At 35.1% G+C, this 13,351-nt stretch overlaps 1 protein-coding gene across 1 annotated transcript; it reads right to left on the bottom strand.

The window, feature by feature from the left end:
- Window positions 1–5,918: 5,918 nt before the first annotated feature.
- Window positions 5,919–7,630, bottom strand: LOC130234428 (uncharacterized). The gene is made up of 5 exons (XM_056464627.1): window positions 7,513–7,630; window positions 7,024–7,323; window positions 6,777–6,894; window positions 6,430–6,478; window positions 5,919–6,197 (listed from the first exon to the last, which is right to left on the bottom strand). Exons 1-5 carry the CDS (start codon window positions 7,580–7,582, stop codon window positions 6,114–6,116), a joined length of 621 nt encoding a protein of 206 aa, XP_056320602.1. The 5' UTR covers window positions 7,583–7,630; the 3' UTR covers window positions 5,919–6,113.
- Window positions 7,631–13,351: the final 5,721 nt, after the last annotated feature.

Here is a 13,351-nt window from a genome sequence, read left to right as displayed (position 1 = left end):
ACTAGAAAAGTTAACGTCATCATTATAAGCCTGATGTTAGCTGCTGCTCTGTTACAGTAATTGTTGATGTGGACTCCAGCAGGTCTACATGTTCTGTCAAGAGACTCGATTCTGAGAGCGAGATCCGGTGAAGTGTCCATCAAAAGAGAAGAATTGGATCAGCGTAAGTTTGAAATGCAACAGAATGTGTGTCTCTGTCTGTCTAGAAGTATTGCTCCGACTGTGATTTTGGTGCCACATTTAGGTTTAGTTGGTGGATGTTCTGTCTAAGACTGAGTAAAAATATCATAAACAGGTACATATTTATCTTGCATTGTTTGTTTATTTCTGCATAATGTTTCAGGAAAATATATTTTACTACCCCAACAATTAACCCAGCATTTGATATTATTTAAACTATAGATTTCATCTGTTATTCATCATTGTACAGTACATCTCCTTATAGACATGCCTGTTTTAATAAAGAGAAAAACAATCAAACAGAAGTTAACAAAATAGATGCATTACATTACAATCTCACACTGAAAAATAAAATTGAAAAACATATACAAGATACAATAGTGTTAAGTGGCAACATATCAAGAAAAAATACTTAAATTTTAAATACTTAATAAAACAAATAGTATCAGTCCAAAATATGAAAAAAGGTAACACTTTACAATAATGTTGTATTAGTTAGTTAAAATGAAACAATCCGAGTTGTAAATTGTCAAATAAAGTAATTGACTTAAAAATGCCCCAAAATTAGTACAAGTGAGCAAATATTATAAAGAAAAAAAATATTTAACTAAACTGTTCTGTAATAAATCAGCTATACTATACAATCAGATAATACTATATTTAGTGCATAACATGCATGTGGACCACATAACCATGGTGAACACTGGCCTGTTGTACTAAATAATGTGGTAGTGTAACAGTAGTTCAACTGGCCAGGATGTTTATAGCCTATAAAGCAATAGTCTTAAACTCAATTCCTGAAGGGTTATTGTGCATTTAAGAAGTTTTCTGTTACACTGTTTTCCAATTTATCCCCCTCATACTGCAACCAATTTAACCAAGAACATGACGTTGCCATTGGACCAGTGTTTGCTGGGCACTCAGATAGCCTTTTGTAAATAAGTTATCAAAAACAATAATAATAATAATAATAATCAATGTTCTGTGTGGTGTCAAGAACACACTTATATTACTCAAAACTTTAGAAAACTGTTTATAGTGTGCCTTTTAAAGGGATAGTTTACTCAACAATTAAAACTGTGCCATCACTTATCCTCATCCTCCATGTTATTATTTAACACATATTTTTTGAGCATGTGCGACAACAGTATAGTATTTTCCCCTATATCTACTCTCCTAATCTACAAGCTTGGTAAAAAAACTTTTCTTATTGATTATTATTAGGGTCATTTTTGTTACCAAACTACTGTAGCCATTCTTCCATATTAAGAAGGCGCTGACTTCACTGACTATGAATGTGAATGTTTCTATCCACAAACTGATTGAAAATATTCATACCAACCCTACATTTTTATTTAGCACCATTGCTAAATTAACAAATAATCGTTCATATTTGGAATAAAATGTTCCACCGCAAATTAGTAGTGATGACTTCATGAATTTTTTCAGTAATAAAATAGAAGGCTTTAGACAGAAAATAGAACACTGAACCAAAATAACCCACAGGCCACAGTGCTTCAAAATTATAGAACAGAAAAAGCTAGATAAGGTTTAAGTAGTTCTAAACCAGCTACAGTACGTGTATGTTATACCCAATTCCAACAAAATTACTGAAAGAGCTGTTGCCTGTTATAGGAGAACTTCTTCTTAACGTCATCAACTCTTCTTTATCTTTAGGCCATGTTCCAAATCCTTACAAGCTAGCTGTTGCTAAGCCTTTTATTAAGAAACCACAACTGGACCCCAGCAACCTAGCTAATTATAGGCCTATTTCAAATCTTCTACTTATGTCTAAAATACTAGAAAAAGTTGTTTCTGCCCAATTATGCTCCTTTCTGCAGACGAACAATGTTTTTGAAGTGTTCCAGTCAGGTTTCAGGCCTCATCACAGTACAGAAACTGCATTAGTGAAAATAACCAATGAATTATTCTTAGCTGCTGACCAAGGGTGTATCTCGCTAGTTGTAGTAAAACTATCATCTAGTTTTAGTTGATCTTAGTACCGCATTTGACACCATCGACCACAATATCCTCATAAATCACTTAAATTCTACAGGTGCCCCAGGACAGGCTCTACAATGGTTTAAGTCATACTTAGCTGATCGCTACCAGTTTGTGAATATTAATGGACAGCTTTCACAAGTCAGCCCAGTAAAGTATGGGTGCCTCAAGGATCAGTTTTAGGCTCTTTGCTGTTACCAATATACATGCTACCACTGGGAGACATTATTAGAAGACATGGGATCAGCTTTCACTGCTATGCAGATGATACTCAACTATATATTCCAACTAAACCTGATGAGACGTCTGAACTGTCTAAGCTAACTGAGTCTATTAAAGATGTTAAAGACTGGATGACCAACAATTTTCTATTCTTAAACTCAGACAAAATATAATTATCACTTATTGGGCCTAAATCCTGTACACAGCAGATCTCACAACTCGACCTGCATTTAGAGGGATACACAGTTAGCGTTAGCTCTACTGTAAAAGATCTGGGTGTCATATCAGACAGCAACTTAACTTTTGAAAATCATTTATCTATCTAATGTCACAAAAACTGTCTTCTTTCATCTGAGAAATATTGCTAAGTTACTAAGTATGCTATCCATATCAGATGCAGAAAAGCTAGTTCATGCTTTTATGACTTCTAGGCTGGATTACTGTAATGATCTGTTTGCTGGCTTCCCAGAATCCTCTATTAATAAACTCCAGCTAGTACAAAATGCAGCTGCCAGAGTCCTTTCCAGGTCTAGAAAATATGATCATATCACCCCAATTTTATCCTCCTTACACTGGCTGCCTGTTAAGTTTTGTATTGAATTTAAAATATTGATTCTTACCTATAAAGCTATAGATAATCTAGCTCCTGTTTGTCTAACCAACCTTCTGTCACGCTACAATCTAACCCACTCTTTAAGATCTCAAAACTCAGGGCTTCAGGTAGTACCTAGAATAGCAAAGTTCAGTAAAGGAGGTCGAGCCTTCTCATTTATGGCTCCTAAACTCTGGAATAGCCTTCCTGATAATGTCCGAGGCTCAGACACACTCTCGCAGATCAAAACTAGATTAAAGACCTATCTTTTTAGTAAAGCATACACTCAGTGCATCACTTAGCGGTATGATACATGAATGTGCCCCACGCAGGTTTTTACATCTTGTTTATATACACTATGAACAGCAGCTACGCTAATTATTCTCTTTATTCTAAATTTCCACCTGGGGATACTCATCCCGAGGCCCTCAGACTATGCAGCACCACTGATTCGATCCAAGACCAGCGACGAGACGATCCCAAGGTTTCCATAATCCTAGACCAGGCCGTACCCTGAGCAGCTGCTGTGGTGGTCATGGAGGAGTGGAGAGCATGAGACTGATTTCTGTGATGCTCCAGGGACAGACAAGTCTTTGCCGAGGTCTAGCATTCTCCAGCCTCCGGCACCTAGACTGCAGCTCTGCACAAGATGTTTAGCCATAGGAGAAGTGGTCGTGCCCAACTGAGCCTGGTTTCTCTCAAGGTTTTTGAATTCTTCACTTTCGCAAATTGGTGAAGTTTTTTCCTCGCCGCTGTCGCCACTGGCTTGCATGGTTCGGGATCTGTAGAGCTGCGCATTGATGGATTTGCTCTTCAGTGTTTGGACTCTCAGTAGTGAATATTAAACCTAACTGAACTGAGCTAAACTGAACTGAACTTAAACACTGAAAACTGAACTACACTGTTTCAATTTACTATGATCTTCTATGTGAATCTGCTTTTACACAATCTACATTGTAAAAGTGCTATACAAATAAAGGTGAAATGAATTTAATTGAATGATTTATCATGTTATGATACATTTGTAATAATTAACAACATTTCATACGTTAAAGCCTTTTATCTTTCTCTCCTCAAATCAACTGAGTGCTATATTTAGTTACTAAATTCCATCAGTGCTCCTTTAAACTCATTATAAATAGAAAAATATTTTACCATTCACATATTATATTGACAGGCGGCGCAGTTGGTAACGCTGTCGCCTCACAGCAAGAAGGTCGCTGATTCAAGTCTCGACTGGGTCAGTCTGGCTTTTCTGTGTGGAGTTTGCATGTTCTCTCTGTTTGCGTGGTTTTTCTCCGGGTCCTCCGGGTTCCCCCACATATCCAATGCGCTATAGGTGAATTGGGTACGCTAAATTGTCCATAGTGTATGTGTGTGAATAAATGTGTATGGATGTTTCCCAGTTATGGGTTGCAGCTAAAAGGGCATCTGCTGTATAAAACATGTGCTGAATAAGTTGGCGATTCCTTCCGCTATGGCGACCCCAGATTAATAAAGGGAATAAGCCGAAAAGAAAATGAATGGATGAATAAATATTATTTTAGCCATTACATCATTACATTACATTGGCCAACTTCAATGGTTATATTAAATCCCATTATATAAAAAATTTAAAGTTTATCCAAAAATGAACAATGTCTATTAATTAGTTTACCCAAATGTTGTTTTACATGTATAACTTTATTTCTTCTTCAAAGCATAAAAGATTATATTTTAAATAATTGTTGGTAACCAGAATTTTGAGAATTGTCAGAATTTTTTTTGTCTATTTTAATTTCTCAAAGTATAGTTTTTATGCTCCATTTGTATGTTTTTTTTTTTATGTTACAGCGAGTAAATGATGACAGACTTTCTCTGTTTTGCATGAACCATCACTCACTGTGTCATATCTATTCCATATCGCTGTTTTCGACACCTTGACATTGGCAGTGACAGTTTCTACTCTTGAGCCCTTGACTTAAGAAACTTGACTTGACCTGCGACCAAAATGACCCAAACCCCTGAAAATGTTCTTTTAGAGAAAATGCAAATAATTCAAATAGATAATAATCCAATAAATAACAGGACAAATATAGCAATAAAAGCAAACAATAGGACTAATTTAATAGAACAAATTGTAAAAATTGGTATTAAGAAATCATAAAAAAACTGATCCTGAATGAACATCACTATGGTTTTTCAGTGAAGAGCCGTGAATTCTCATTTTCTTTTATTGTTAGATTAACATTAAATGACAGCAACACTTTAAGATTAAACCCGCTGATTCAGTTAGTCTCCCAATCAGTAGCCTCTGTGTTTTGCTCCTACATGAACTAAGCCACCCAAGTCGCTTTACTATTAACATACAAATAACATCACAGGATTTGATGGATTTGCATGTTATGTAGGATGGATGACAGTGCATCGCTTTAAAAAGAGTCCCATAAACAGCTCATACATAAACAGCAAAAACCCAGACAACTTATTGAGCAAATATGTAGTGATTGTTTTCACTAATATAGATACAGAGAACTACCCTGAATAATGTGGACTGCTACTTTATCCATAATTCCAACAAAACATTGTTATAATTAATTATCAAAAGTTATTGGTTTCTAGTCACTAACTGCTTATATGTGGTATGCTTATACAGTTGAAGTCAGAATTATTAGTCCCCCCTTGAATTTTTTTTCTTTTTTAAATATTTCCCAAATGATGTTAAACAGAGCAAGGAAATTTTCACAGTATGTCTGATCATTTTTTTTTCGGGAGAAATTCTTATTTGTTTTATTTCGGCTAGAATTAAATAAAAAATGGGGCTAATAATTCTGACTTCAACTGTATATTTGTAAAATTATCTTGTTATATAGTATAAACATAAATAATATTATATTTTTAGAATTTTTATATTAGAATTTTTGCATTTACCACATACTGTACCTACTAAGTAAATATCAGAGAAGAATTTAACATATTGGACCAGTTCACTATACAGCACCTCGAAAACTGAAGAAACAAACAAAAAAAATGGCCCCAATTTAAAATGAAACTTTGACCGCTAAACTAGAAAAAGTCCCTGCATGGTTTTAATCTCAGAAACCAACTTTGAAAAACTAAACAAACACAAAGAATTACATCATATTTGCCCATACACTGAGTTGTATCTCTCAAAGTACTGACTTCTTTGAGTCTGTATCCTTCCTCTGGATGGTGCCTGTGACTAATGTACCAAAAAGAAAAGAAAAAAGACTGATTGAAAAGATTGAAAACAAATTGATTAATAAATAAAATAAATCAATTGATTTTTGAAAAAATAAATAAACAAAATTATTTATTATAATGTATATTATGTTATAATATATCTTATAAACTAATAAATTAAAACTAATGTTTGTATAATTTATATATGTAAACTATTCACCAAAAGGGGGAAATTTCAGAAAGTCCTGTACCGTTTCTCTGTGATCCTGTTGTTCACTCTCTATGTTGTTTTTACATCTCCTTAAATAGAACACAACACTTCCATTTAGAAAGTCACACAGTTGTTTCAGCCTTCATTTTGTATTGAAAAACAGTTTGTTGCTTTCTCATTTTTCAGCTTTTCATCACTCAAATCATCCCTTTTATATCAATTTATATTAAAATAACAGGCAAAATAAGTAAACAAGTAAATAAATAAGCAAACTGTTAAATAGAACATGAAATAAATGCAAACACAAAAGTGAGGTCCCTGTTTACTAGCTCACATGATGGTTAATGAAACCTGGATTAAACTTTTTCAAGAGTCAGCATTTCTCACCTGTGTTTGCAGATGTAGATAGTGGTTATGAGACAGACTATAGTGACTCCAGAGGATGCGACGATGATGATGATGATGTAGGCATTTTCTTGGGGTACGTCTGGTCTTGGCTGGTTTTCTAAAAAAAAAAAGTCAGACATGCATGATATCAGTCAATCAGGATTCCACTAATTATAGTCATTAGTTAAAAACATTTTCTTCACTGAGCTTATTTTAAATTAATCAATAAATAAAGTCATGGAATAACCTGTTGTTAATATCCATCTTATTCCTGCTGGATAACAGGTGTAGTTTCCTGCATCAGATGCTTGTATTTGCTGTATTTTTAATTCTCTTGGAGCTACTGGGTCGATGTGAATCCTGTTTGAGCTGAAGTTTGTTTGAGTTCTGTTAGAAAACTGTCTAAAAATAGCAGAGTTGTTCATTCCCCATGTGAAATCATCATCTAATGTTGTTTTGTTGCAGTGAAGTGTAACTGTGTTCCCTACAAACACTGTCTTGCTGATATGCTGCTTAATCTTTGCCTCTTGATTGGATATGGAATAATCTAAAAAAAAGACAGAAAAATCACAATTACTTCAGTTTTGCAGTAAAACACGTGTAAACACACACACAGACACACACGCACACACACACACTCAAAAGCTGATGAGAGACACTTGTCACAGGACATCAAACAGCACTAAACATAACACACACAATTAAAAAAAAAACAATGTTGCACCTTGCAACATACCTAAATATGTCAGCAAGGTAACGATCACACACATATTGAGCTGCGGGACCCTGGTTTGAAAGACTTCCATGATCACTGAAGGCACAAATGAATCTGTCGCTCTTCCTTCAACATGTTTAACACATCTGATCAAACAGAGTCTGCAGATAGGAACAAGGGGAAGTGGTTACATGAGAGTGGGACACCACTGAGAACCACTTTGCTCAAGTGAACAGCATGATCATGAAGGTGAGAAACGGCTTGACATGATGACTATTACAAGAAGGTACACACATGCAAGATATAGAGCAGGTTTACAGCTACATTTTCTTCAGCTGTATTCTTTATGCCATTGAAATTATATGAGCAGTTGTTGCATGTTTCTTTTTAGACACCATAAAATTTTTTATTATATATATTAATCATATTTATAAGTCTTCTCTTCCCAGAGATTGGTTGCAGCTGGAAGGGCATCTGCTGTATAAAACATGTGCTGGATAAGTTGACGGTTCATTCCGCTGTGTCGACCCCAGATTAATAAAGGGACTAAGCCGAAAAGAAAATGAATAAATGAATAAGTCTTATCATTTAGGAAAACCATTAAAAATAAAAACAAAAGTTAAGTGGTTTAATGAACATTTCACTTTTCATTTCCTAGCCGTGTAACTGCAAATTCATAAAATCAGCACGTATAATAATTAAAAAAATTATATAACTATTTGTAAGTACAAAATGTCACACCATGTAAGCTTTTCAAAACTACCTGATACTCGTTTACTGCCATGTCTGAAAGACAAAAAGTCATGACAACACTCTTCATTATGATAAACTTATTTTACAAAGTTAATCAGGTTTCAACTACATTTTAAGTTACACAAAGTTTAACTTAATATTTTTAGTCAGCTTGAATGATGTAAGTTGAGATGACAAGAAATATTAATTTAGCAAAAAATAAAAATTAAGGTGGCAAGATTTTTTTTTTTTTACAATGAAGGAACAAATAACATCTCAACCTTGGAACAAGTTTTTGTATGCTTTTTAGAGAGCAAATGAATCTCCAATTGTGTCACCTCCATTTGCACAATTAATGAAATAGTGCTTTTCTTTATTTCTAATTAAGTGGCAGGACTAATTTTACTTTAGATTCTGACATGAAACTCAGCATTGTGCATTAATATGGCCTCTGTGATAAGTTTTTAGACAAGCCAGCCCACAAACTTCCTGTATTCTAATACCTCTGTTGAGCAGAAGACATTTGCAGACCACTAAAGCACATGCTGCTTACTAATTTTATGCTTCTTTCACAGAAGCACTTTTTATTTTAAAAGCTTTAAACTAATTTAAAGGTGCCATAGATTGCATTAATATATATTATGTTCTAAATTGTTCTGATATTTATGTGAAGATATGTGGCAACAATTATCCAGAAAAACTGTTTTACATTTGCATCCCTAGGAATCAGCCCTAAGATGAATATTAATGAGCTCAGATGCTCCTGCTGAAATACACACATGCAAAATCAACATGCTTGTGTTGTCAAAAAGTATTTTGACAAACTCGATCATCAATCCAAAGTGTTCCGTATCAGTCAGTGTTTTGTTATAATTTGCCTGTTTTTCTGTTATCTTTTGATAAACATGATTGATTTAAAAAGGAGGATATGATTTGAATGGACTTCTTCAGTGTGGGTAAAAATAAAACGGGGGTGTAAAAATCCAAAGATTGCTTCAGTTTACTAGTGGTTCCAGACGTTGACGCACTGATTCAAAACACCTCTTCACCAAATGAGTGCAACTTCCATTTACCCAGCTACCAAAAATATGTTTAAAAATGTTTTGCTAAGACTAGTTTATAAATTGTTATAACTAAGTCTTCTCTGATCAATCTAAATATCCAGTTGTTTTAATGTTTGAAAAATGGCCTTAAATTTTATTTTACTTTTCCATTTTGGACATTGCTCTAATTATAAGTATCTTAATAACTACATGCCAACTGAGTCAGAGTTAGGGTTATAGACAAAAAGCTAATTTCCAGTTGCAAAGTTGCTTACAGTCTGCAGAATTTGGGGTGCCCATCAGAATATAGTTTTTGCAGATTTTAAGCAATCTATATATCCTATAATGAGTGCTAGTAGTTGACAAGCTGCTTACAGTTAGGAGAATGTCTAAAGTGTACTATAAATATTAATGTTACACAATGAACATTATTACAGACCACATAAATCTGATAAATGTTATATTAATGTTACTAATAGAATATTTGTTGATTACCTTGAGTATCAGTTCTCTATTTGCTAGGAGTTGATCTTGTCAATGGCATAACAATGTTGTGTCATGGCTGTATTGTCCAGAAAAGCTTTCTTAGTAACATACAATTAAATTTAACTCAAAAAATGTACAAGCAATGAAGCATGCATCTTGAACAGCAAACCTTTTGCCACGACTGTACAGATGGTACAGCACCCGTTATGCTTTATTATATAATCTTCTGTGCAATACTGGAAAGATCTGTAGAGTTTGTGTGGTAAATACATTCCACTGGTCAAAGCAGTTGAAAGCAAACATGCAAAGTTTGTTGCATAGTTTTCCACGTGGCTCAGCGTCATAGAAGAAGTACAAGATGCAATAAGACCAAAAACCGCTATGATGTGAGATGTCGAGCTTGTTTTGTAACTGAAAGGTTGTTGTTTCAGTTGATGAGTAGATTAAAGTAATGGACTTCTATCTTGAACTATTGACTTGTTTATCTCATGTATATTTATAGACAAAAGATCAGCTCAAAAGATTAGGACATAAAGATATCATCTCTACTTTCCTGTAGAGAAACACTGGGTGCTTACTATTTCTCGTTTATGCATAATCATTTCCTTTCACTAATTTATTTACCTGTGTTTTATAGCTCCAATAACTTAGGAGGTGAGGAAAAAAAATGAGGGAGAAGGATAAATAATTTATAACTGGAATTTTCTTAATTACTTAAGTGTTATTTCAAAATGTCACCAGTTATGCTCAAGAGATTTGCCCTAATGCTATTGATCTAAGATCATACTTTTTTAAAAACAGATTTATTTGGAGTATACATTTAGTTCTGTAACTTTACACATTACATTTAAAGTTGTTTGGTAATATGGTAATAGAATCCTTTCTATTTGAAACTCTTTCAATAACACTATAATGCAATAAAGCTTGCACTTTGAAACCCATTTTCAGAAGGTTGCCTTTTCCAGCCCTCAAAATGCAGTTCTCGTCTAAATAAATAAGCAAAATGTGAAGGGGCCGCTAACATTATGTTAATGGCCCCTTGCTCCAGTCAAGAGCCACCCACTTATACAGGAAGAGTCTCTCTGACTGATATTCAGAGGAACCAATCATAGTTTGTTTGCTTAAATATACCAAAACATCCAGGGCAGTTCTGTCACAACGATATCATGAAGTGGTACAACACACACAGACGCACACATCAGTGAAGTTTTCATAACCCTTTATTCTGTTCTGCAATTTCTGCTCCTCCAAAGCTGATGAAGATTGTTTTAAGAAGCAGAAGTAAAGAAAGATACACAGGTCATCCAGGCTAATCTCACCAGGAAACGTAACTATTTTATGTGTAGTTAGTTTTGTGGCTAATTCGTATGAATTTGTACAAGTTCATTCATTTTCCTTCTGCTTAGTCCGTTTATTCATCAGGAGCCACCACAGCAGAATGAACTTATCCAGCATATGTTTTACACAGTGGATGCCCTTCCATTTGCAACCCAGTACTTGTAAACATCCATATACACTCATTCACACACATACACATCGGCTAATTTAGTGTAATTCACCTATAGCTCATGTCTTTGACTGTGGGGGAAACCGGAGCACCCGCAGCACCCGGAGAAAACATGCAAACTCCACACAGGAATGCCAACTGATCCAGCCAGACCTTCTTGCTGTGAGACGACAGTGCTAACCACTGAGCGACCAAGTTCAGTTGTATGAAAATGTATGTTAAACAAAACTCTGAATGTCCAAACATTTGATGTCAATAACCTGGGTAACAATTAGCATCAAGTGATTAATTCTTAATTTTACTTTATTATTCAATTAATTATTTATTTATCGACGGTACCCTATGATCACAATCTCAATTTCATGTGCACCCAACCTACAGAAAAGTGCATGGAGGAGATTAGAACTAGCCGTTTTTCTAGTGGCATTTCTGTGGCAGTCAAACAGTGGGGAGTCCGTAGGCATGTTGTACCAGACCGTATTTAAAAATCCCTATCGAGTAAATGTTATCTAAGTGTGGGAGCAAAACAAGAACAAGAATGCTGTCTGGAAAGTTTTCATGGTACCAATCACTCTGGAATCAACTGACCTAAAAACCACAGACAGCAACAGGAAATGTTTTTATTAGACCTTAGTAGCAAAGAGAGATTTAGATGATACTGTATCATGTTCCACTGAAAGACCGCTTTTTAATTAGAGTCCACTAAATAAAATAAGGTAAAACTATGTTACAAAGTATAGAAATAATAAAAAAAAAACATATATGCTTAAAACAGGCATAATGTAAAACTGATGCTTGCAGATCTGTTCTAAGACAAGAATGTCAATGCTCAATAGTTTTAGTAGAACATTGAGGAAAGTTTGATGTTTCGATCCACTTCAAATCTTGACTATTATAGATCTTATGCTATTCATAAATTAAACGCAAAAACAGTGTGTCTGACAGCAGATTGTTGTCCAGCTATACACAGCACATGGTGAACAGTGTTTGGCCGTCTTATATTTCAGTCTCTTTTATGTTGTCTAAGTGGGTGAATCTTTTGGGTTCATGGACAAAAATAAAGAGCAGGGGCAGTGGGTAGGCGCAGGGTTGGTGTCACAGACGGCAATGAAGAGCGACGAGGGGAGGGTTTGTGGTCATAGATGGGTGATGTTTAGTAAAGGGGGATTGATTGGGCCCCCTAATAGTAACTCTGGGGGTCCCAAAACGACATTAGCCCTTATAATTGTCCTAACTTTTACCACCCTAGCAGCACCCATGAGTAGCTTGACAAACACTAGGGGTGTGCAGCATCCAAGTTCAGCAATTCCAGAATCAGCAAAAGAACCTTCTGATGGTCCGCAACGCAATAAGTGCAAACATATGGCTCGTTTCCACTGACTGGTACGGTTCGGTTTGGTACGGGTCACCTTTATCAGGCTTGCGTTTCCACTGCCAAAGGGTACCATTCTGCTAGGCGTTCTGCTAACTTTATAGGCGTGGTGTAAGCCGGAAGATAGCGATTGACGTCGATCTCGTGCGCTAAGGAGAAATCACTAATCAACAATGGATAAAACACAGCAGATTCTGTACCTACTTCTTAGCTTGTGGTTTTTTGTCACCAAAAGACAACAAGGTTTGTTTGAGCAAAGGCTACAAGCTGCAAGAAAAAACACAATCCAAAAATACTAGAGAATGGAAACAGTTTTAAGAAGCTGGGACGAGAAGGACAACCTCTCAGGGAACAACAAAGCAAGACAAAAACGACGGTGCAAGAGGGTAAGCTAACATAAGTTATTAATGATTTTTTGTCGTGTGTTACAATGAACTTAGTTTACGTTTAACAAATAATGTTACATGATATGAAACTTATTTAAAACACGTCATTTGAGATAGTTACACAGGTTGCATCTCGTGATTTATAAGTTCCTCACACGAACTCTGCATGATATCTGTATAAATTATGTTTTTGCCGGAAAATATGCGTTTGTTTACGCAATGCAATGCTGTTTATATAATCAACGAAGGTTCCAATGTTGGTTACATTAATAAAAGTGTAAACGGTTAAAACATGATGCATAGCTTTTGCCTTTATATGCAAGCAAAACAATCA

This window comes from Danio aesculapii, chromosome 9, assembly GCF_903798145.1.
Source record: "Danio aesculapii chromosome 9, fDanAes4.1, whole genome shotgun sequence".
NCBI classification, from domain to species: domain Eukaryota; kingdom Metazoa; phylum Chordata; class Actinopteri; order Cypriniformes; family Danionidae; genus Danio; species Danio aesculapii.
The sequence above is the reverse complement of the archived record's forward strand: the minus strand, read 5'-3'. Positions and strand labels throughout refer to the sequence as shown.